Source organism: Abramis brama (genome assembly GCF_963993115.1).
Source record: "Abramis brama genome assembly, chromosome: 3".
Lineage (NCBI taxonomy): Eukaryota > Metazoa > Chordata > Actinopteri > Cypriniformes > Leuciscidae > Abramis > Abramis brama.
The window spans coordinates 53442502-53467336 of NC_139965.1; the positions used below are offsets into that span (position 1 = coordinate 53442502).

The window sequence follows — 24835 nt, forward strand, 5'->3', positions numbered from 1 at the left end:
TGCAGCCATATTCTTAGGACCAAATTAATGTTTTAATTGAAGTGATATGTGGTTGAAATGTCTACATTTTTTACATTTGACTTATTAGTCAACACCGTTTGACTCAGAAGCACCAAGTTGATGCATCTACGAATGTCATTTTGCAAATCTGCCTCAACCTTCACTTAAATCTAGTTCATCCTTGGGTAAGCACTTCAGAGCAAAAGCAAATCTAGTGAAACATGCACCAAATAAATGCACCAAAGAAGCTTCACTAATATATATATATATTCATTTTTCGTTGAGAAAAGGTCCACTGATAAGGATAGTAAAAGTCTTTGGACTTAAATCTGTCATAACAATTAAAACAAACCTTTATCTGATGATGTTTGGGATGCAGACTATTTTTGCAAGATAATGTATACTGAAATAGTCAGTCAGTTTTATTACAAAGCCATTGTCTCTTCAGCCATAAATTGTGGAAAACAGGAATTATATGTGAAGAGTTCAGATGCAAAAGCCTCTAAGTGCCATCTTAAATTTTCTTCTAGAATGATCATTTTTATCAAGCTTGTATATTTAAGTTCAGTAATTTCACTTAAATGGCAAAGAAAATTACCTATGAATTGTCATTTAAGTGAAATTACTGAACTTAAATATACGAGCTTGATAAAAAAAGGATTATTCTAGAAGAAAATTTAAGATGGCACTTAGGCTTTTGTATGTATATATATAATTTTTTTTATAATACACTGAAAAAATATTTTCATTCATCCAATTAAAAAAAATTGGGGTAATGGTTCACATCTATATTTTATAACATGAGAAATAAATAACTTGCCCAAACCAATATTTTCTGTGTCTATGAAAACTATTTAATAAAACATGGCACAAAGTATATTTTCTTGTTGAAGAAAGTCAATTCATTGAAATTCTATTTTTGATTTAAACAAAAATATATAGATTTAATCAAAACAAAAATTCTCATTTAAGAAATATGTAGGCCCTATTAGAAATTATTTGTTTTCTCCAATCAAATAGATTTAATTATACAAGTATTTCTCATTTTTAAAAATACAAGTTAATAGAAATGATTTATTTTAAACAAACAACAAGATATGAATTTAATAAAACATATTTCCCATTGAGGAACATTACTTAATATTTAATCTTGTCCAAAATCTAATAAAAAATAAAAAAATAAAATAATTTTCATTACATCGATATTTATTAACTTATTATACATTATCAAGTATATATATTTGTATAGCGCTTTTCACAATACAGATTGTATCAAAGCAGCTTCACAGTATTAAATTAAAATAATACAACAAGGTTTGTTTCTAGTGTGGAATTTATTGATTGATAAATAAAATTAAATATCCCCAAAATATCCCCAATTACTTCCACACATCCACAATTTCAGTACTCAAGTGTCAGATTTTCAACTTCTAAGAGCTGGCAAACATTGACCTTAGAAAACAACAGCCTTAACCGAGAACAATGCAGTGAATTAGGGAAATGCGAAAATTTCTCAGTTTCATCGCTACTAGAAATGCAGATCTTTTCCCCGCGCTGCGACCTTGTCCTGGTGGAGAGGCTTGCGTGCTTCTATGGTCCTGAAAGCTATGCTGGAGGGAGCCTATGGCTCCTGGCAGGTTCAACCATACCAGACTGGTCTTGGGTGAGGAGTGAGACCAAAGGCAGCACCTGGCCCTCCAGGTTAGGGGGTTGGGCGTGGCGCTATCAATGCCACCCCATAAAAAAAAAAAAAAACCTATTGCTTCAGAAACTACAATGAGCAATCCTACTGACATCAGGCCCATAGTAGACCCTGGTCACCCAAACTCTTCAGATGGCAGTATGACCACACCTGATGAAATCCGATGGGAAGTCAGGATTGCGAAAGAGGGCCTACTAGGGCTTAAAACCAAGATCCAAGAGTATGGAACATCCAAAACATGTGGGAGACCACCAAGACAGCACAAGTCCTCAGTGAGATGAAAAGGTACCACCTGGAAATCTTGGGGATAAGTGAGAGTCATTGGATCAGCTCCGGTCAAGTCCTGCATGAAGGGTCTGTCATCCTCCATTCTGGCCAAAAGAACACCCATACACATGGTGTAGCCATTTTAATCTCCAAGGAGAAGGCCAAAACCCTGCTATTTCCTTGTTGATATCTGCATGAACAACAACCTGGTCATCGGCGGCACCAACTTCCCACACAAAAACATCCATAAGCTCACATGGCAGTCACCCGATGGCAGGACCATCAACCAAATCGACCACATCATCATTAACAATAAATGGCACAGGTCACTGCAAGATGTTAGATCTTACCGGGGTGCAGATGCCTATAAGCGACCACTAAAACTCCAGTACCCAAAGAAAAACTAGGAGTTTGTGTTGGATCTCAGAAACCGCTTCAGCACGCCAGAGGCTTCCTCCGAAATGGAAGAAGAACCCACCATAAACAGCAAATGGAATGCTATCAAAACCATATACTCTGAAACAGCACAAAAAGTCCTGGGCTTCAAGTAAAAAGGGGCCAAAGAATGGATATCCGCTAACACTTGGCTGAAAGTCGAAGAGAGGAAACAGCTGAAGGCAAAGATGCTGAACACCAAGTCCCAACGACTCCTCGAGAAAACCAAGATGTCCTATAAAAACAAGGACAGAGAGGTGAAGAGGAGTGCTAGAAAAGACAAAAGGGTCTTTGTTGAACACCTGGCAAGTGAAGCCGAGAAAGATGCAGCCTATGGAAACCTGGGCACAGAGTACAAAATCACAAAGCGACTCTGCGGCAGATGTACAAACCAAACTACCATGTTAGGGACAAGAATGGCAACATCTGCACATCAGAGAGTGAACAAGCAGCCAGATGGGTTCAACACTGCCAGGAAGTACTCAACCTCCCAGAGCCTGAACAACCAGCCAACATCACAACAACAGAGGATATCCTGGAAATCAACACCAAATTCCCTGACTCTGCTGAGGTTAAAGCTGCCATCCAAACCCTGAAGAGTGGCAAGGCATGTGGCATAGATGCTATTCATGCTGAGATGCTCAAGGTCGACATTCCAACATCAACAAGAGTGCTAACAGACCTATTACAAAACATTTGGAACAGTAACACCATCCCTGAAGACTGGTCCAAAGGTCTTATTGTCAAAGTCCCCAAGAAAGGCAACATTAAGAACTGCGACAACTGGCGTGGAATCACTCTTCTGTCTATCCCAAGCAAGGTGTTCTGCAGAGTTCTTCACAACTGGATGGAGACAGCCATTGACACCAGGATAAGACAGGAGCAAGCAGGGTTCAGGAAGGGAAGAGGATGTATGGACCAGATCTTCGGGTCCCCGAGTCCTGGCAGCCAGTGCATCAGTATTCCATCATCTTTCACCATCGCGACTGACTGGGTTGTCCATCAGCGTCCCTGTGCTACCAAGGGCGATTGTTCCTGGACTCTTGCTTCTGACCTCTCACTACTTTATCATCAACTATATTTCAATAAACTGAGTTTTACTTGCATTTTAATCCACTGTTTATTGACCATGACAGGAACCCTGAATTAAGCTTTATTGTAGAGTTGGTCATAGAGCCTCTTGACTTTGTTGGTCATGCCTTTTGGGTCCAGCTCCATGATGACTTTCTGGATATATTCAAATGTCAGTTTCAATGTCTTGGGATATTCCAGATTGAAGGCATTAAGAAGGCCCAGGAGAATGGCAACAGCATTTGTGACAGACAGCAAGTCGCCAATGTTTGTGGGTACAGCTTGTGCATCTCTGATGATGAAGATTGCCATGGTTTCTTGCTGAAGAATTTTTTCAGCCTCTTCCTTCTCCAACACCTGGAAAAGAATTTAGGAAAGAAATAAAAAGAAAAAAAAAAGAATAAGGAATCTTAACCTCTTAACATTCCGACATCCCGCAGGCTAATGCCGTATATTCTTATATTCAGGCCAGCTAATACCGTATTGGCCTGAATATAAGATACCCCCTATTTTTCACTCATTTTTGAAAAACAGCTTTTTGAAGACCAAATCTTGTTTTTATACAGAGTATTATTTCATTTGAAAATTTAACAAAAGAATGTTGGCATACTGTTTTTAGATTACCAAAGCCATCTATGACTGTCAGCTTGAAAGGAATGCAGCATGTAATGTGAATAGGGGTTAATTTAATGTGAATTTGTGGTTAAATGGTTTATTGAACAAACGTCTCTCTGTCTCTGTCTTTACAAGTGTCTCTGTCTTTAAATTTTTATCAAAAGTTTCTTAAGGATTAAAAAAGCCCTTACTTTAGGTAGCACATTACTATAATATTAAGGGTTAACAACAGAGACCAAACAATTAGCCTAAATTCAGTTGCTATTTATTTTTAGATTTAATAACCAACACTCAAATAACAAACTGTATGCAAACACAAACTGCACATAAGGCTGCACATAATTTTATAATTAGCATTTACTTCTAACTAATTATAAAATAGTTTTTAATAATAATAATAATAATAAACTTTATTTTCTATAGCGCCTTTATAGTAGCATCTCAAAGCGCTTCACAAGAATAGAAACAAGATAAAACATACAATTATGCAAACAATGCGTTAATGATAAATAATAATAATAATAATAATAATAATAATAATAATAATGCAATCATATAAAAGCTACCCTAAAAAAAAAAAAAAAGTTTGAAGGGATGATTTAAAAACACTAAAGATATTAGCTTGCCTAATCTCAGCTGGCAGGGAATTCCAAAGTTTTGGAGCGATTGAAGAAAAATCCCTACAGTATAACCCATGATTTTTAAACGAGTAAGCGGAACAATTAAAAGGCCAGCTTCCGAGGAGCGGAGATCACGTGCTGGTGTGTAAGGGGTTAAAAGCTCAGAGAGATAATGAGGTGCCAGTCCATGCAAAGCCTTATAAGTAAGCATAAGGATTTTAAAATCAACACGGAGTCTGACAGGGAGCCAGAGTAAAGATTCCAACACAGGAGTGATAAGATCCCTTGTCCTGTTTCCAGACAGGATTCGAGTGGCAGAATTTCGAACCAACTGTAATTTATTAGGGGTAGCTTTTGAGACCCCGGCCAGCAAAGCATTGCAGTAATCAATGCGAGAGAATACAAAGATGTTAATTAACTTTTCAGCCACTGGGAGTGACAACATGGGGTGCAATCTGGAAATATTTTTTAGATGAAAAAATTATGTCTTGACAGTGCTCTGAACATGAGGAACAAATGTTAAATTAGTATCAAATATCACCTCCAAATTTTTACATTTTTTAATTGCAGTGTAGAACCATCTACACTTAAAGTTGGAAACCCAGCCTTCCGTAGCTGGTGTGGTGAACCAATGAGCATTACCTCCGTCTTGTCACTGTTTAGACATAGAAAATTCCTAGACATCCATTTTTTAATCTCAGAAATACATAGAGAAAGAAAGGACATTTGCATAAAAGTGAAAACTGAGACCAAGTGATCTTAAAAGTTGAGGATAAATAATACATTTTACTCCAATTTGTTGTTGAAATATAAATATAAGCAGAGCCGGACAGTAACGGAGTACATTTACTTGAGTACAGTACTTAAGTACAATTTTGAGGGATCTGTACTTTACTTGAGTATAATTTTTGGGGAGTACTCATGACTTTACTCAAGTACATTTGAGAGGCAATTATTGTACTCTTTACTCCACTACATTTCTATCCATAACTGTGAGTACCCGTTACTTCTATAAAAAAAAAGAAAAAAAAAAAAAAAAAAGGAAAAAAGAAACATCTCGGAAACCCTTAATTTTTTGTTTCCCTCTCAAATGTGATTGGATTGTGCAGGCGCCACTGATTGGGACAGCCTATCAGCAATCACCTTCAGCTTTCCGCCAAAGTCAACTCCATGGTCAGATTTAGATAAGAGACGAAACCATGGACGAAACAATGGATGAAGATGCAGCAGGTCCATCCCGGGAGTATTTTTTTTCCCAGGATGGTAGGGGAAGACTCATGAATATTCATTAGGGAAGTCATCCCTGATTGGTCTTAACCCTAGTGACGGGTAGGTTTAGGGGTGGGGTTAGGGGTAGGTCATCAGACCAATCAGGGATGACTTCTCTAATGAATATTCATGAGTCTTCCCCTACCATCCTGGGGGAAAAAATATCGCATCCCGAACCCGTGGCCCCACCTCGCCAGACTATTTCAATTTTCTGAACAAGTTAATGATAGTTTTCGCTTCAAGTGTTTGCTGTGTTTACCAATGTAAGCACTGTGGCAGTAGTAATGCAATATTTAAAAATGTACTCTTGATACTCAAGTACTTTTAAAAACAAGTACTTTAGTACTTTTACTTAAGTAGACATCTGACTGTAGTACTTTGACTTGTACTTGAGTAAAATTTAGCAAGGGGTATCTGTACTTTTACTCAAGTAATGAAGCTGTGTACTCTGTCCGCCTCTGAATATAAGTCACATAAACTTACCAGCGCATGGGACTCTGATTTTAGCTGAAAGGAATTGTATCTCTATTTGAAATTAGCCTTCAGACTGTTTTCAGACATATATCTGAACATAGTCTGATGTCTAATTTTGAAGTGGACAGCCCAGCCTTAGCTAGCATTTTCACATCTCTGAAGTAATCTTGTCTTACCAGGAAATCTTTGGTGTGGTCCTCCACTGCTTCTCCCATGTAAAGGATGAGACATTTAAGTGCAATCTCCCTCTTTGAAGCGGTGTCAGTATCCTGCATCAAGATAGTAAAAAATTATATAACTGGTTAAGCCGATCCATTCATTTACTGTGACTGTGTCAAGGTTTGGCATGAGGGTAGGGCCGGACATTATGGTCAACAATCTTTATCACAATATAGTACGTTATCAGTTGATATAATAATCATTACAATAAGACTGAATAGTGTGTCAACCCTATTAACCATTTATTTAAACGTTTTTTTTTTTTTTATTGCCCCGTGTCCTCTGGCTAGTACTACACTTTTTTGAAAACCATAAAGCCATAAATAAATGATCATTGTGTGTGTCACCAGTCACAACTGTTAGCTAATGTTACCATTAATCACACGTGTGAGCCAGTCCCTTTACATGTAGCTCATTCACTTTCAGTTAGTTGTTGATCAGGTTAACTTCTACGGTTTTAACGTTATTCTTATGACGCTGACTCGAGATACGTTCAATGATTAAACGTTCACGTTAATTACCATTGTAAAATCAAAATAAGCCACGGGTAAACTTGTGTTCCCTTTTGCAATCGGTCAGGAATTGATTAACGTTGACATATTAACGTTAACTAGTGTAAACTAAGCTAGCTAACACCAAGTTAACATTTTCAAACTAACGTACATGTACTTATCTACCAGAGAAAGTCAGTAGAGCAACATGTCTGGCATAAAATTTACAGGCTACTTAATACAGCAGCACATTTAAATGGTTGTTTGTTTCACTTACTTCAGTTTATCCGCGATGCATCCAATGATTCTCTCCGGTGCAGGAAAATGATCCACGGAACGTAGACTTGAAGAACGGTCTGGTGACTGGTTGAGATTTGTGTAAATGCCCATGCGCTGGCCTTTGTGTAACCTTGAAATTGTACATTGGTCGAAAAAAATATTTCTTAGTTGAGCTCTAAATGAAAAATATTTACATTGAACAATGTTTTGAACGAAAAAAATATTACCTAAAAAATAAAACAAATAATGGTAAAATTAATTGAAAGACAAATTATTAATTGGATGAGTTACTGCTTAAAAATCTTTTTTAAGTGTGCATGCATTTATATAAGGCATGTACAATTACAATATAAATATTAAATATTTGAAATTACACAACATTTTGCAAACATGCTACATAAATGGTCAATTTGGTCTAAGCTGCCTGGATCCGACCGTTGGTTGTTGACTTTGATCTCCATCCGCTGCTTTTTTTGTGGGGGTGACCAGTCCACTCCTGCACTGTCCTGTTGAAGAAACAGACACACGCTGACCAGATTTAATAAATGATTCTTAAAGAAAATCTAAAGAAAAATTGCTTTTACCATTTCGATATGAGGCGTCTGAATTGAAAAGGATATGATTTGCATCCCAGATTAAATTATTAAAGTATTTCGTTTCTAAATCTTAGTAAAATTGAGAGATAGGAGGAGGGTCTAACCAATGCTCTTTTCCGGGTCGGCTGGGACCTGGACTGAAGTCTGTTCGGAGTTCCCGGGTTCGGTTGTGAAGTGGTTATCTGAGGGGCTGGATGGTTGTTGCGCCTCAGTTCCACACACAGTTTTTGTGGAGGTGCCTGACACAGACCTGCGTTGTCCTGTTGAGAGATCGTGCAATAAACGGGCAGGTTTAATGGCTGCTTCTTAAGCCCCTTTTAAACAGAGATTCCGGAAAATACACGGATAAAGTTACCCTGGATTTGACCCAGGTTCGTTTGATTTTGGTTCATTCACACTGCCAGTGATTTTCCAGAATCAGAGTCACAAATCAGTGACTTGTAATGTCTCAGCAGCGTCTTAAGTTTGCTTATGAGCTGCGATTTCTCTCTCTAAACCACGCTTGTGCTTTTTTTCTCTGATTTGATCATAAACTTGCGCATTACGTACCGTTTCACAGCTGGAGAACGATCCCGGCTTCAGTGTCATCACTACGACACGCCATTATTACGGCTTTTGTTCACACAGCGCGCGTTCCGGGACTGAACACGGCAATGTTACTAGGTCCCCAACCCGGCATCGATGCCGGCATCAATCCCAGGTTGTGGTTGCGTTCACACAGAAGGCGTTCTGGCAATTTCCTGGTAATTTGCCGGGATCATTGCGCTGTGTGAAAGGGGCTTTAGATTAAATCGAAAGGCGTATCTTTTTTTTCATTGTTAAAGGCAATGTTTACTTGTCTGAATACATTTTAAAATAAGTAAAAACAAGAGATATAAGGAACTTACGAGAAGATCTCGTTAAAGCTGCCGTCGGCAACCCTGGAAGATTGAGTGGACTTAGCCAAAATTTTGAATGTTTACAACTCTCATGCCCCTCCCCCACTATCAACTAATACCCTCCCATCGAGTTTGTGCTGGTCATTGCGTGTGCACCAGATTTTCTGTGAACGCGCCCGTCTCATCAGCATCGATCAACTCCATGGAGTACTCATAAAGTAAATGGTTGATAAAGCACAATTACCTGTCGAGAAGAAATGTTGCAAGCTCTGACCTCCTAGCTCTTGAGGTTAATCGAGGAATTGGAATCTTTTCCGCCATCACTCTTCGTTACTGTGCGAACTTCAGGCGTGTACATGTGATTGTAACGTGCGCGAGGGGGGAGTGGGATCTGTGGCGTGTGCACGACCTGTGATTGACAGTCAAATCAGTCACACCCTCCTGCGCTGATTGGACCCGATTATCCGGGAGCGGTGTATTTTCGCACAACAAATAACACGCTCCAGGTGGAGATAGAAGCTCGGGTTTTTTTCTAAAACCACCTTATTTATGTTGTTCTGTCGGATTATAGTGTCGATTTCACTGAATATGATAAAAAAAATGTTACCGACGGCAGCTTTAATAACAGGTGCTCCCTGTGCGCAACTCACAGGTGCTATCTCAGGCTCAGGGATCTTTTGTTCCCTTTCAAGGCGGTAACTCAACATTACGTCAGCTATGACGTATATGGGAACTCCTCCCTTCTCCACTTTCGCTGAAATCTTATGGGCTAATGCCAGCTGGGGACAGCTGGCCAATTGATGCGAAGCATGCAAATACTGACAGGTTAGCGGGCAGTATAAAATGCATGGGCGCGAAAACGACGTCAGAATCTCTTTCTTCACGCTAGAAGTCTTATCTAAGTCATCATGGAAGTTGCAATAGAGGACTACTCACCCCTGTTTTTCCTCTCCGCATCCGATGGCTGCTACATTCCAGATATGTGCGGGTCCCATTGACCCGCCCGACCTTCACCAGTTCTGTCTCACCTGCCTGGGCCTCGCCCACGCCGAGGCGGCACTCACGGACGACACGTGCGCCCACTTCGCCGAGCTGCCAGTGCACGCCCTCAGAGCCAGAAGAGAAGTGGCTCGGGCAACACTGGGGATGAGGCACACTGCTGCCAGCGAGCCGCTGGTGGGTCCTCCCCTGCCCGAAGACGAGTTCGACGCTGTCAACTTTCCGGACGATAGCTCATCCCCCCCACCCCACGCCGTCGCGAACTTCGTCTTCTTCGGAGCTGGCGAGGAAGACGACTCCATGTCGCTCTCGGCGTCGGAAAAGGATTGGGCGTCTCAGTTGGACCGCCCCGACCAAGAGGGCCCTGCAGACCTCCAGGAGAAGCTTGTCAGGTTCCTCGGCAAGGCCGTCACGGAGCTGGACCTCGCTTGGAACGCACCGGACAAGCCTGTGAAAAGTAAGTTGGACTTGTGGTTCCTCCAGTCAAGCCACCGCCAGGCTGCATCGAGGAGAAGAACCCCGTTCTTTCCAGACGTGCATGAGCACGTGGTGAAGTCGTGGGCTGCACCCCAATCGGCGCGCACCCACTCTGCCACGCAGGCCATGTTGGCGCACATGGACGGGGCGGAAACCCACGGGTATGTGCGCATGCCCCCCGTCGAGGAGACTGTTGCCGCGCACCTGTGCCCGTCTTCCTCTGCATTGGGTTCGGACCGCAGCCTGCCTTCCAAGCCGTGCAGGTTCACGGCCCACCAGGCGAACAGAGCCTATGCATCTGCAAGGGAGGCAGCTTCTGCTCTTCACGCCATGGCAATACTCCAGGTGTTCCAGGCAAAACTGCTTCAATCCCTCAGCGGCGGCGCAGCTAACGCGGATGTCATCAGGGATCTGCGCGCGGCCTGTTATCGTCCTTAACCCTCTGGGGACCACAAACGCGCCCGCGCGTTTTGCTCGTTTTTTTTTTTTAGCAATGAAAATAAACACTAAATGCTCTGTTAATTTTGATCTTTCATTTTCGTGTAATACATCAATCGATCCTGTTCAGTTTCTATTTTTTTTCTGTATACTCACAATAAAAATAAAGTGTTTTGCTTTTTGACAAATAAAGAAAAATTAACATGATGCGATTTCTGCCTTCTCTCTGTCAGTAAACTCCCATTTGAAACGCGTTCGAAAATGATCTATAACTCCGCGAAAATTCAGTCAAACAGGCAAACAGACCCACGGGCATAAAGCTTGAGATCGCATCTTTTAAATGAAGTCATTTATATAAAAAACAAATATTCTCAGCTTCTGTAATCTGTATAAAAAGAGAGCGACTCCTGTCGAGCTCATTACGACCTAATTCACAGTAATGTGACCACTCCCCGGAGAGCGCGTGCTATTCAAACGCAAATTCTGAGAACTATTTCATAGCTGTGAAACGCCCACATCAGCTGTAAACAAAGCGCGTCGCGACTCCTCGTGAGTGAGACATTATAGCCTACCTTATGGAGAAAACATTCCTCAGAACAGTGCTGATGAGGAGCAATATCTCCTGAAATGAGGAGCAGATTCCGCTGAGGAGTGAGGTAGGCTGTTTTCTTTTCTCACGTGTGGAATAACGTTATGGAATAACGTTAGTGTAGGCCTATGTAAACCGCAAAAAGATGAATCGCATTTCTATAATATGACTCGCCTTTCTGTGAGATGAATGAAGGGGACATATTTGTAAAGACTGTTTAGCCTAAATATGAATCGCGCGTCCGTGTGTGAAAGAATAAACTGCTTTGCTATAGCCTACTGAGATGAGTAAAAATCGACTGGAATATGTTGAAATAAAATGTATTTGTATAAGCAACGTATTAAACTGCAAAAAAATACTATTTTTGTCAAAAATAAATTCATAGACTAAGATGTTAGATGTTCCAATGTTGGCTATATTCAAACTAATGAATACATATGATAAAATGTAGGCCTATAATCTTTTTTTTTTTTTTTAAAGAAAGAGTACACTTGAAATATTGTTGAAATTGTAATTATTGTTGTAATTGTAACATTTTTAATAAAATAGCAAAACATATTTACAAGAGAGATGTAAGCGAAATCTTAAATGGTCAATATAAGTCTTCTTCTAAATACATATTTTGTCCTTGCATTGTGGCTCAGTCAGTTTCACACCTGAGTGAATGGCTAATTATGCAGAGTGGGTGGGACATTCATAATCTAAGGTGTAAACTACTCCTCCCCCTCGCATATTGGCTTTCCAAGCAAAACCTGTTTTACACCATTTAAATCAATGTATTTTTTTTTTGTGAACGATAAAGCAAGACTATTTTTACATCATTTTGAAGCTAGAACTCAAAGGGACAACATCCATTAGTCAAAAGTCTTGTGGACACATATTTAATATGTGTTTTGTGGTCTTAATTCAGCAACTTTCATTTTAATTTTTTCCAATAACCACGCATAAACATTATTCTCTTAAAAATACAAACATCTACATACACGTTGCTCGCATATTATGGTAGCCCTGTTTGTGCTATATAGAGTGAATTTACACCTTTGCCATTAACATGTTTATAAATAACTGAAAAAAGCACAAATGTCAAGGCATGTCAGAACATCTCAAGGACCCCAAAAACAGCTTGGTCCCCAGAGGGTTAAAGGCCGTGTTGCAGGGTTAATTTTTCAACGAATCTGTGCAATTTGCTTGTTGGTAATAAACATTTAAACTGTTATCCATTGTATTTTATGTTGTTGGGTATCACAAAACGGAATATAATACGAAAAAGTAGGTACTATCTTACAGCGGTTTGCAACGATTCTCCTTTCCCCCACAATGCATTGCGTCACGTCACCTTGGGGAGAGAATTTACCAAAGCCCGCCTTGAGAGCATTGAGAGTGACTAGAGAGACACGAGTAGTAGACGAGAGTATTCAGATAGCGCAGATTATAGATTAATAGATTAATACATAGATATAGATAGATAGACTAGATATATAGATAGACAGACAGATAGATATATATAGATAGGCTAGTATAGAGAGAGATAGGCAGACAGCCAGATAGCATAACATTAGCATAGATAGCTAGCAGCTAGATAGATAAATAGATAGAAATATATAGTAGGTAGATTGACATCTGATCGCGGGGTGAGCTCCTCGACCAGCGACCAAAATGCACTCAGTCACTTCCCTACAGCACAAGCTTTCCAACGCAGTTTCCATGGGACGGCACCGCCCACACAAGCACCTGCCAAACACAGCGACAGACACGCAGCGGCTACATTTGCAACAACATTTTCACCGGAGGAAGAGATAAACGCTTAAAAACGCCCATTTGGCTAGCATGATGCCTTCTATTTCTAGATGACAAAGACAAAGTTTACCAGTACTACAGCACTATGACAAAGGTTACCGGTACTTATCTGAACTAACGTCATGATCACTGCCACTAGATATAAAGAAAACGTTGATTTTTCACTCGGTGCTATTCAATGACAGTAAAAAAAAAAAATGTGTCGTTATTGTGCACTGCTGCTCGTAGACTAGCTCCAGTGCTCATTGCTGCATGCTAAATGATAGCAACTCACCAGGACACTTCACCAACTCTCCACTCATTCTCCATAGTTCTAATACTAGGCTGAGGCTACCTTTCCTCCACTTCTCCCCAACGTGACGTCATCACCGAATTGCGTTAAAAAAACCCCGCTAATACCAAAAACGTAAAAACTGGTCTTTAAGAATGATATACATATTTTGAGTGATTTATGTACCCATTAATCGACAGTGGTGGTTAACCTGCAACATGGGCTTTAACAGGCACCTATGGCTTACCCTAGCTGACCTGAAGGACTTGGACCGCAATACGCTCTTAAACGCTCCAGTCACTCCCTCCGGCCTCTTTGGTGACGCCGTGGAGTCGGTAACGGAGCGTTTTTCCGAGACGCAAAAGCGCGTCAAGGCGATGAGACACGTGATGCCCCGTCACTCACTCCAGTCATCTGCGAGGTCCCGCTCTTCTTCGGCATCTAGCCAGGCTCAAGGACCGGCTAGACAGCCCGCCGTGGCACCCCGCCCCAAACCGGACGCTCGTTTCAGGTGAAACAAGCAGTGGTCATGGCCTGGAAGGAAACGTCAGGGTTGGAGGAGGAGCCCGCGTCGCGAGAGAGCCAGCGCGTCATCCTCGGCTACAAAGCCGTCTTCCTGACGGAGTGATCAAGAGGAAGAGAGAGAGTGCGCTGGAGGCCCCGCCCCCCAAGTGCCATGTTCAAATGCATCATGTCCCCCATGTTCCTACGGGCGACGATTGCTATGTGTTTAAATGCTGTTTGTGTGAGTTCCACAATAAAAACATGTATCCATTCACAAAAAGAGCTTTTTCTTCCTCTTGCACCCAACACTGTGCCGCAGAGCCACAACCCATGATTATAATGGCGTCTCGAGGGCGCGAGAGTGCCAACACCACACAATGCCCGCTGCAAGCCGCCCTCCCGCCAGTGCTTCTAGCCTCGCAGGGACGGGGCTCCGGTGTGGTGAACAAATGAGTCCTACTGAAGAGATCCAAGCAATCCGATTGGTTCAAAGCACGTTTTATGGGTAATCGCTTTAGTGCCTGGATACAAATCATACAAAATCACTTTATTATAGAAGACGTTTGTACTACGTTATGAGTCATTAATGTATTTTAACTTATGTTTCATATACTAGTATTTAACCGAAGCTATAGATTGTGAAATTAAACATTTCTCGTTGTTAGTGTTAAATTTTCCACATTTATTGTTTGTCATTATGTCAGTATCAGTATTTGCTTTCTACCATGCACAAATAAAAATGTCACTGAACTTTTGCTGTGTAATTGTAACAATGAGCACTCAAATACACCAAACCAACAATTACTAAAAACACACACAAAAACTGATTTTGCACGGGCACTTTGCACTGCTCCCTGAGCCATATCGCATTAATTATCGCGGACGTATCGCCTGCAATAATTAATGCGATATGGCTCAGCTTGTCAGTGAACTACGGCTCTGTGTTGTAAATGCCGCTCCATCTGAAAGCAGGTGATGGCGATTTACTACTAATCAAGGAAACGGCTTTACTGACGAGATGCGCCTAACAATGTCATGCGATATATCGCCCAGCCCTACTATGCTGTTTACTTCTAAATATTATATTTCATTCTGGTGCGCTTAACGTTATCACTACTGTGTAATAGTAGCCTATGCTATTCACCAACTAAACATATCCTATTCAATGCGTTCACAGTCTCTTTCACGGGTATCATTTGTAGTAGCCTATTCACAAACTGTTTGCTCAAGCGTAGCGTTTTCTCGGAGTTCACTGTGTGCTTTCTACCATGCACAAATAAAAATGTCACTGAACTTTTGCTGTTTAATTGTAACAATGAGCACTCAAATACACCAAACCAACAGTTACTAAAAACACACACAAAAACTGATTTTGCACGGGCATTTTGCACTAGTTCTACATAAAGCTACCACATAACAACACTAAAACAGCTCACGTTAGCTACAAGTTGTCACGAGAACAGATTTAGATCAGGCATTCTAATGGGGTCCTAAGCTCGGACTCATCTCTTCAATAGGACTCATTTGTTCACCACACCGGTCAAAACACGCCATCAGTGGCTACGGTGGCCGTAGAGCTAACACGTCCGCTATGTCACTTCCTGGATGCGTGGAGGGCTATCCCGGGCGTTTCACCGTGCACTCAACCTGCACGGCTTGAAAGGCAGGCTGCGGTCCGAACCCACTGCAGAGGAAGACGGGCACAGGTGCGCGGCAACAGTCTCCTCGATGGGGGGCATGTGCACATACCCGTGGGCTTCCGCCCGGTCCACGTGCGCGAACATGGCCTGTGTGGCAGAGTGGGTGCGCGCCGATTGGGGTGCAGCCCACGAGTTCACCACGTGCTCATGCACGTCTGAAGAACGGGGTTCTTCTCCTCGATGCAGCCTGGCGATGGCTTGACTGGAGGAACCACAAGTCCAACTTACTTTTCACAGGCTTGTCCGGTGCGTTCCAAGCGAGGTCCAGCTCCGTGACGGCCTTGCCGAGGAAGCTGACAAGCTCCTCCTGGAGGTCTGCAGGGCCCTCTTGGTCGGGGCGGTCCGACTGAGATGCCCAATCCTTTTCCGACACCGAGAGCGACATGGAGTCGTCTTCCTTGCCAGCTCCGAAGGAGACGAAGTTCACGACGGCGTGGGGGGGGGTGGGGGGGGGGTTCGAGCTATCGTCCGCGAAGTTGACAGTGTCAAACTCGTCTTCGGGCGGGGGACGACCCACCAGCAGCTCGTTGGCGGCAGTGTGCCTCATCCCCGGTGTTGCCCGAGCAACTTCTCTTCTGGCTCTGAGGGCGTGCACTGGCAGCCCGGCGCAGTGGGCACACGTGTTGTCCGTGAGTGCCGCCTCGGCGTGGGCGAGGCCCAGGCAGGTGACACAGAACTGGTGAAGGTCGGGCGGGTCAATGGGACCCGCACATATCTGGAATGTAGCAGCCATCGGATGCGGAGAGGAAAAACAGAGGTGAGTAGTCCTCTATTGCAACTTCCACGATGACTTAGATAAGACTTCTAGCGTGAAGAAAGAGATTACGACATCAGTTTCACGCCCATGCATTTTATACTGCCCGCTAACCTGTCAGTATTAGCATGCTTCGCATCAATTGACCAGCTGTCCCCAGCTGGCGTTAGCCCATAAGATTTCAGCGAAAGTGGAGAAGGGAGGAGTTCCCACCTCTCAGGGAACCGAGGTTACGATAGTAACCGGAGATGTTTTTGCCTCTTTGAGATGTTGTCAGGCATGGTAATATCTGAAATTACACAACATTTTGCAAACATGCTACATAAATCGTCAATTTGGTCTTAGCTGCATGGATCCGACTGTGGGCTGTTGACTTTAATTTCCATCCGCTGCTTTTTTCGTGGGGGTGACCAGTCCACTCCTGCACTGTCCTGTTGAAGGAACAGACATAATCATGTAACGCTGACCGGATTTAATAAATGATTCTTAAAGAAAGTCTACAGAAAAATTGCTTCTACCATTTCGATATGAGGCGTCTGAATTGAAAAGGATATGATTTGCATCCCAGATTAAATTATTAAAGTATTTAGTTTCTAAATCTTAGTAAAATTGAGAGATAGGAGGAGGGTCTAACCAATGCTCTTTTCCGGGTCAGCTGGGACCTGGACTGAAGTCTGTTCGGAGTTCCCGGGTTCGGTTGTGAAGTGGTTATCTGAGGGGTTATCTGATGTTGTCAGGCATGGTAATATCTGAAATTACACTGCAAACATGCTACATACATCGTCAATTTGGTCCGAGCTGCCTGGATCCGACTGTGGGCTGTTGACTATGATTTCCATCTGCTGCTTTTTTTGTGGGGGTGACCAGTCCACTCCTGCACTGTCCTGTTGAAGGAACAGACATAATCATGTAACGCTGACTGGATTTTATAAATGATTCTTAAAGAAAATCTAAAGAAAAATTGCTTCTACCATTTCGATATGAGGCGTCTGAATTGAAAAGGATATGATTTGCATACCTGATTAAATGATTAAAGTATTACGTTTAGAGATGCACCGATTGATCGGCTGGTGACTGGAATTGGCCGATTTTCACGTGATCGGCCATGACCGGCGACTGGCCGGTCAGTCTGACATATGCCGATTTTATGCCGGTCAAATGCACTCGGGCGCCGCATGATTAACCTTTTGAGCGGTACGGTCTCATATATGGGATTTTTATTTCTGTGCTCCTGAGAGTACGGCGCCACATTTAGAATGTTCAGTGACGTCGCAGAACTGCCAGATTCAAACTGTGCTTTCGCACGTTGGCTGGCGCTGAGCCAGAGTCGGACGCGTTCAGAGCTGTCATATATCACAACTAAGCAGTGTTTTCAACCTCATAATGTTTATTTTAGGTTTCAGATTTTTAAATACACATAAGCACGAGTAAAACAATATATTTGGAGTTTGTAAAATACACACTGATGTCTGTGGAAGCAGCAATAACAATCTATTCAAATATAATTTGCCGACATATGTTATTCATATCAGACAAACATAGTGGAAGTAACTACAAAGTTTACTCTATTCTTCTCAGTTCACCGGCCACTTTCTTGCATTTATTTCGGGAGAAACTAATGAATTCACGTGCTGTAAATCCAACTGACAGGACAACATTGCGGCGCCCATCTCATGTTATAGATCAAGATTATTTATAAAGGTTTTTAAACGACCAAACACACTCACTTACACGTATTTGAGAATCGGAATATCAGATAGGCTAGTTGATGACATGGTAAGCAAGTTTGTGAATATTTTGAACAAAAAAGGAAAAGCGAAATAAAAGCGACACATCTGTCATACAGTATTATTATGGCTGCGGTGTATCACGTGACGCGTCGCCATGGAAACATTAAAGGGAACGTTCGCCTTGAAAAAACTCACTCTGGGGGTAGGGGGTGTCAGTTAGAATATTTTAAACTTGCGCGTGAAAGGGTTAAAGAAAAGATCAAAAAAAAATATTTGTGTGTGCTGTGTAAAGTGGTTAGAAAAAAATTAATCGGAATCGGCTAAAATCGGTATCGGCAGGTCAAACTCAATGAAAAATCGGAATCAGCCTAGAAAATTGTAATCGGTGCATCTCTAATTTCGTTTCTAAATCTTAGAAAAATTGAGAGATAGGAGGAGGGTCTAACCAATGCTCTTTTCCGGGTCGGCTGGGACCTGGACTGAAGTCTGTTCGGAGTTCCCGGGTTCGGTTGTGAAGTGGTTATCTGAGGGGTTATCTGATGTTGTCAGGCATGGTAATATCTGAAATTACACAACATTTTGCAAACATGCTACATACATCGTCAATTTGGTCCGAGCTGCCTGGATCCGACTGTGGGCTGTTGACTATGATTTCCACCTGCTGCTTTTTTTGTGGGGGTGACCAGTCCATTCCTGCACTGTCCTGTTGAAGGAACAGACATAATCATGTAACGCTGGATTTAATAAATTTAATAAATGATTCTTAAAGGATTTAATAAATGAAAAGAAGAAAAATTGCTTCTACCATTTCGATATGAGGCGTCTGAATTGAAAAGGATATGATTTGCATCCCTGATTAAATTATTAAAGTATTTCGTTTCTAAATCTTAGTAAAATTGAGAGATAGGAGGAGGGTCTAACCAATGCTCTTTTCCGGGTCGGCTGGGACCTGGACTGAAGTCTGTTCGGAGTTCCCGGGTTCGGTTGTGAAGTGGTTATCTGAGGGGCTGGATGGTTGTTGCGCCTCAGTTCCACACACAGTTTTTGTGGAGGTGCCTGACACAGACCTTCGTTGTCCTGTTGAGAGAACAGATATAATCGTGCAGTGCTGGGCAGGTTTAATGGCTGCTTCTTAGACTAAATCTAAAGGCGTATCTTTTTTTTAAATCATTTTGAAACATAAAAGGATTTTAAATTGAGGACCTAGAAAACATAGTAGCATAGTTAAAGGCAATGTTTACTTGTTTGAATACATTTTAAAATAAGTAAAAACAAGAGATATAAGGGACTTACAGAAGCTTCTGTGCTCCTCTCTGAGATCTTGTTAATAACAGGTGCTCCCAGTGCACAAGACACAGGCGGTATCTCAGGCTCAGGGATCTTTTGTTTTTGCCTCTTTGAGATGTTGTCAGGCATGGTAATATCTGAAATTACACAACATTTTGCAAACATGCTACATAAATCATCAATTTGGTCTAAGCTGCCTGAATCCGACTGTGGGCTGTTGACTTTGATCTCCATCCTCTGGTTGTTTTGTGGGGGTGACCACTCCATTTCTGCACTGTCCTGTTGAAGGAACAGACATAATCATGTAACGCTGGATTTAATAAATTTAATAAATGATTCTTAAAGGATTTAATAAAGAAAATCTACAGAAAAATTGCTTCTACCATTTCGATATGAGGCGTCTGAATTGAAAAGGATATGATTTGCATCCCTGATTAAATTATTTAAGTATTTCGTTTCTAAATCTTAGTAAAATTGAGAGATAGGAGGAGGGTCTAACCAATGCTCTTTTCCGGGTCGGCTGGGACCTGGACTGAAGTCTGTTCGGAGTTCCCGGGTTCGGTTGTGAAGTGGTTTTCTGAGGGGCTGGATGGTTGTTGCGCCTCAGTTCCACACACAGTTTTTGTGGAGGTGCCTGACACAGACCTGTGTTGTCCTGTTGAGAGAACAGATATAATCGTGCAGTGCTGGGCAGGTTTAATGGCTGCTTCTTGGACTAAATCTAAAGGCGTATCTTTTTTTTATCATTTTGAAATATAAAAGGATTTTAAATTGAGGACCTAGAAAACATAGTAGCATAGTTAAAGGCAATGTTTACTTGTCTGAATACATTTTAAAATAAGTAAAAACAAGAGATATTAGGGACTTACAGAAGCTTCTGTGCTCCTCTCTGAGATATTGTTAATAACAGGTGCTCCCAGTGCACAACACACAGGCGCTATCTCAGGCACAGGGACTTCTGCTTGAGGCTTCTGCTGCAGCAGCTCCTGCCCTAGTGGCTCAGGGGTCTTTAGTTTTGGCCCATCTCCGGTCTTATCTGGCATTGGTGCTCCAATTGGTGCTCCATGTGAAGAGCATTTGAGCACCTTTGAGGCAGCCACTGGTGCCCTCTGTTGAGACTGGATGGGCATGGGTGTTTCTAAAGCGGCCTTAATCAGATATTTAGTCAAATGATCAGGGATCCTGAGGTTTCCTCTTTTTTGGGATCCTATGGGCACTGGCGCTTCCTTTGGGGAACTGAAGACCAGGGATGAGGTGAGATCCACTTTTTTAGAACTGGGAGAGTTCTGCTGGGACCGGACAAGCATACATTCTCCCTGTTTGGACCTGTCAGGCACAGGTGCTTTCGGTGTCTGCTGCCTCCACTGCGTCATGGTCTTCAGTTCTCCCTCCTCGTATTTCCCAGGCCTCCGCTTTCTCCACTGCCCTGTGGTCTTGGCAGGCACAGGTGCTCCCTGTGTGGACCTGGTAGAAAGGGGGGCTCCCTGCGTCATCTCCTGCCTCCCCTGCGGTGTGGTCTTCAGTTCTCCCTCCTCATATTTCCCAGGCCTCCGCTTTCTCCACTGCCCTGTGGTCTTGGCAGGCACAGGTGCTCCCTGTGTGGAGACTGTGGACCTGGAAGAAAGGGGGGCTCCCTGCATCATCTTCTGCCTCCCCTGCGGTGTGGTCTTCACTGTTGCATCAGAGACGTCCGAGTGCTGGGAATGAGCCTTCTCAGATGCATCACTGAAGACCAGGGATGTGGGGCATGATGTTTCTCTTGCCCCCCACTGGCCTGAGATGAGGTGTCCATACTCAGGATGCTCAAATATGAGTTCCTGAGCTTCCACCATCGCCCACCACATCCCTGCAGCAAGGGCCGTAATGAGCTCATCTGAGATTTTAGGAGATGAGGACTCCTCACTCTCAAAAATGGTGGTCATAATTGACATACTCATATTGATGTTGGATGTAGAAAATTAACTAGAAGTGAGCAATACTTTTTGCAATTTATATCTGTGAAACACAATGAAAGAAAGAGAAAGGGAAGTGATGATTTGAGTAAACATACAGTACAAGAACCTGAAACCAAAATTATTGTGATTATCAATATTATCACGGTTTTGTTAAAACGAGATGAAAGTGTTCAAAAATAACTGATGCTAACACTGAAAACATTTCAAGTTTTATATTTGAAGACATTTCAACAAGTTTTATATTTGAAAATCAACAAACAACAAATAAAACAAGCAGCTCTATGCACTTTTTTAAGCAAGATTATATTCTGTGGCATTTCCTTCCTTAAAATGACCGTCGTCAATAACAACGCAAATAACACAGCGCACATCTCGTTTCATTCAAATACAATTTGCCGTCTTGCGTCTCCGTTTTCGATTGTATTGAAAATGAAATCAGAGTTGATTTGTTTACTGAGTTGGATAATATTTTTGTGATCATGTTAGATTTAAACCATTAACGTTAATCTGCCTTCCGAATCCGCCATTACTTCTCGAATAAAAAAACAACATTGCGCGCGCACTTGCGTCAGCCTGTTGCTGGCTGGACAGGATTTACAGCCAGTTATTAAAATCGCAATAAACAAACACGGTTTATAGTGAAACCTGTAACTTAATCGTCCCATCCCTAAAAGCCTAACTTATGCTAGTCATTTTTTATTATGCCCGGTTGTCGAGGCAAATTTGATTGCTAACTCGAATCAGCTTAAGGCCAATAATCATATCAGATCTGCTATCATTTTGTCAATGAAATATAAATTATCAACAATTATATATATATATATATATATATATATATATATATAAAGATTTGATCAATATTGATTCACATATCATCTTCTCATTTCCACACAACCACTCTGTAGCCTAATTTACCATGCCTATCTAGTAAATGTAGCTAACTTACAGCAAATCGAGACAATAACATTCCACAGTTAAAGCAGATTCTTCTGCAAATTATGAAAAGATTAAATTCAGATCCCCAAACCCTGTGTAAAAAGCATACTCACAATCACCAACTCGCTACTAAAAGAATAAATCCGCTGCACTTCGTAATACTCACGGTCTGAAGAATGCGACTATGACGTCACAATCGACCACACAGTTATTTTGTTTTAAATTAAAACAATGTGAGGAATGTGCTGAATGTGCTATTATTTATTTATCAAAGCTAGTAATTTAAAGGTAAATACAATAAAAAAAGAACAAAAAAATCTCCAAAAGCTGCATTAAAAAATTTAAAAAATATTATCAAAATAAAATAAAATAAGCGTTCTAAACAAAAAACATAAGTAATTTTAGGGCTTCGGGTCATTTTGACCTGCGAGGGAAACACATGTTACAAATTGCGAGGGAAGATGTTATCGGCTGGGGCACAAAACCAAAGAGTATAGAAGTAACAAGAGGCGAAACTCCGTTGCAGTTTTGACAACAGCCATTATCTGAAAGTATGCGATTTAAAAAGCCCATTTCGAGTCTTGACAATTTCGACCAAATACATAACATTAGCAAACTGTTAACTTACTGCGGTTATGGGATAGCTTACATTAACGTTACAGCACCTGTTATCGTTGACGTTAGCTCACTTTAAAGTTAATAAAAACCTTTTCTACTTTACTTCTCTGGATCTTTGGGGAATCTATGAAATGGTAGTTGATTGGTTGTACACTGGTAGTTGTTGCAGTTGATGGCAGAACACTGTTTTCTTTGTTTCCAATTATTTCCAGACATAATGTTAATGCTGTACAGTAGTTGTGCTAACGGTAAAGCCGTTGGTTCAGTCCAAAATGGCGGCCGCGCTACCGAAGCGCCACCTAGTGGCTGTTGTCAAAACTGCAACGGAGTTTCGCCTCTTGTTACTTCTATACTCTTTGCTTTCAGAGATATATGAACACCTAACCTGGCAAATGACCGCTTTATTAATTCATTGTTATCACTAAATTAACCCTTTAACTTTTTTTCGCATAAACATGAAAATCACTATCCAAACTTAATGGTTGTAATTCAAGAATGCTTTGGAATTTAGACCTATGGTTGGTCTTGTTTTAATTTGTCAGATTATTGTTGAAGTGAAATAAATTATGAAAGTGAAACAGAAAAAAGTTATATAAGTTTGAGTTTATTAAAATGTACAAATTTAAAATATAATTATTTATATTTTATATAAAATATATATATTACAAAATATATTTTACTCTAGAACTGCAAGAAAATGAAAGCAAAAAATCTGAACAAGTTGTGTTCCACATTTTAGGCTGATATGTTGATATTTCGCTTCCTCACCCTTTCTGCCGTGTGCTCTAACGTTACACGGTTTGGAGCTGCTCGCTCTAGATTCCGGGTGATTTTAGCTAATTTGTGGGCATCAGGGAGCCGCTATCAATATGCGGGAGACTCCCGGATCTTCCGGGAGACATGGGATGTCTGCTCTAGAGATATTAAAAACTAGAAACTACTTTTTAGTTCATTTAACCGCTTTTGAATTTGAACCGGTATCGTTCAATTCTATGACAGCTGTGTTGCGTTCAGTCCAAGATGGCGGAGCTGCAGCTCTGCGCATGGGTGAGTTTGTTGCAATGGAACGTTCTATTGAGTTTCGCCTCTTGGACAAAACTAACCATGACCTGAAATGATAAAAAGTGCAACGCATAACATAAGCCTATTGAAAAACAAAGTGTAAAAATGTGCCAAATCTAACAAGATGAGATCTGATTGAACTGATGAGATACGTACGTACGTATGACAGCCTGGAGCTGCAGCCAAATCAAATTTAGAGAAATTACAAGTAAAACAACATGACGTTTTAATAGAAATATACACTTCACTTCCAAATTTAGAAAAAACTAGGTCAATTGATCCCAGCTCAGAGGAATTCAAAGATATGAAATAGCTGAAAAATGAAGATAAATCTACATTATCCGGTAGTTCATAAACTAACAATGAAAAACACTCCTACTACAGCACTTATTAATCTTATTTAATCTCACACATTTTAAGATCAAAAGTTTTATTTATTAACATTAGTTAATGCACTGTGAGTTAACATAAACATTTGTAAAATTAACATTAAGGTTAATAAATGAATAAAAATGTTGTTTATTTGTTAGTTCATGTAGCCTACATAAAGAACTTAAATCGTTTTATCAAAACTCACCGAGTTGTTATGGCATACTTACATTTGTAGGCCTACGTGAAACTGTTCTTATTAGGGGAAAATAAGCAGAGATCTATGAAGCCTTGCTTTTACATACTCCAGTATCGTAGGTGGCAATATGCAAATGTAACGGTTCTGCCAAAAGAAGAAGAAGAATATCGCTGGAATAATATGTTCAAAATGTGCATTTTCGCGCGCTACAAATTTTGTCTGCAATAGTTTTGA

General features: G+C 41.2%; 1 protein-coding gene across 2 annotated transcripts; it reads right to left on the reverse strand.

The window, feature by feature from the left end:
• Positions 1 to 1173: 1173 nt before the first annotated feature.
• LOC311080305 (uncharacterized protein) lies at positions 1174 to 14387 on the reverse strand. 2 transcript variants are annotated; one of them, XM_084110194.1, is made up of 6 exons: positions 9853 to 10838; positions 8588 to 8803; positions 8143 to 8298; positions 7441 to 7948; positions 6630 to 6722; positions 1174 to 3832 (listed from the first exon to the last, which is right to left on the reverse strand). In XM_084110194.1, exons 5-6 carry the CDS (start codon positions 6666 to 6668, stop codon positions 3551 to 3553), a joined length of 321 nt encoding a protein of 106 aa, XP_083966320.1. In that variant the 5' UTR covers positions 6669 to 6722; positions 7441 to 7948; positions 8143 to 8298; positions 8588 to 8803; positions 9853 to 10838; the 3' UTR covers positions 1174 to 3550. The 2 variants fall into 2 exon arrangements, 1 of the variants encoding a protein (XP_083966320.1); XR_014605551.1 differs by lacking the exons at positions 8588 to 8803; positions 9853 to 10838 and adding an exon at positions 13735 to 14387.
• Between the last annotated feature and the right edge of the window lie 10448 nt (positions 14388 to 24835).